The sequence below is a fragment of the Formica exsecta genome, unplaced genomic scaffold, assembly GCF_003651465.1.
Source record: "Formica exsecta isolate Colony F162 unplaced genomic scaffold, ASM365146v1 scaffold2558, whole genome shotgun sequence".
NCBI lineage: Eukaryota > Metazoa > Arthropoda > Insecta > Hymenoptera > Formicidae > Formica > Formica exsecta.
Genome location: NW_021849830.1, coordinates 1 through 1315, shown reverse-complemented (window position 1 = coordinate 1315; position 1315 = coordinate 1). Strand labels below are relative to the sequence as shown.

The 1315-nt window shown below is 41.5% G+C and overlaps 1 protein-coding gene across 1 annotated transcript; it reads right to left on the bottom strand.

The window, feature by feature from the left end:
• Window positions 1-9: 9 nt before the first annotated feature.
• Window positions 10-442, bottom strand: LOC115236519 (serine-aspartate repeat-containing protein I-like; the record flags this gene model as incomplete). The annotated part of the gene is made up of 1 exon (XM_029809028.1): window positions 10-442. A coding segment is annotated over one exon (433 nt), but the record flags the coding sequence as incomplete, so codon positions are not given.
• Window positions 443-1315: the final 873 nt, after the last annotated feature.

Here is a 1315-nt window from a genome sequence, read left to right as displayed (position 1 = left end):
CGCTCTTGCGATCCTCGTCGACGTCGACACCGTCGCCACTCGCGGATCGGCCGCTGCTAACGGTGACGTCGCCGCCGATAACTTTATCATTCTCGGCAACGGCGGCATTGACGTCGACGTCGACGCTGTCGCCGTGGCCACTCGCGGGTCGGCCGCTGCTAGCGGTAACGTCGCCGCCGATAACATTTTTATTCTCGGCAACGATGGCATCGACGTCGACGTCGACGCCGTCGGCGTGGCCACTCGCCGGTCCACCGCTGCTAGCGATGACGTCGTCGCTATCATCGCCTTTGTCGGCGTCGGCATTGATGTCGGTGTTGTCTGCGTCGTCGTCGTCGTCGTCGGCGTCGACGCTGTCATCATCGCCGTCGTATATCTCGTTGTCATCGCCGTCGCCGCCGTCGCCTTCCGCTTCGATTTCACCGAAGGCAAACTTCCTTCGCTTTTTGCAATGAAAAAAAATATATTATATGTCAATTTTTACATTTTTTGTTTGCAGAGAGAGAGAAAGAGAATGAGAGAAAGGAGAGAAGAGAGACAAGAGAGGAGAAAGGAGAGACAAGAGAAAAAAGAATAACAAAAAGAGAGAGAGAGAGAGAGAGAGAGAGAGAGAGAAAGAGAGAGAGAGAGAGAAGGAGGGAGGGAAAATATAATAATATATAAATTTACATTGAATCAAATACTTACATCGCTTATTTTTGCTCGACATTTTCATTTCGATAGTTTCGATGTTCGATGCCACTTGTTCAACGAATCAAGAACAAATGATTTTCTAGCTGATTCTGAGCACGTGCGACGTTGCTATATATTTCACTAACAAATACGAATCGCGACACAGACAATAATCCATGTGTTAGTGTAAACGCATATACGAAACGAACGAAAGAAAACAAGGAAAGAACCACTATGCTCCAGAGTCGCCGAAAGCGAGAGCGAGAACGAAAGAGGAGCAAGTGAGATGAGTAACATCAAAGAGTTCCGAAGTCTCGCTCGTGAGGCTCCTTTTGGCTATCTTCTTTCAAGTATATATGTCATGTTACTATAGAAAATAAAATTTTTGTATTTTGCAATTTATCGGTTTAGAAATAATTGTAATGGATTAATTATATTTTTGCGATTACAATGACACCAAACATGACATAATTTAGATAATTTTTAACTATATAATAATCAAAATTTTTATAACATTTAATTAAAAGTTGTCCAATTTATGTCATATTTGGTGTCATTTTAATCGCAAAAATTTCATTAATTTATTAGAATTATTTTCAAAACAAAAATAAATTAATAAAAAAAACAATAAAAAACAATAGAA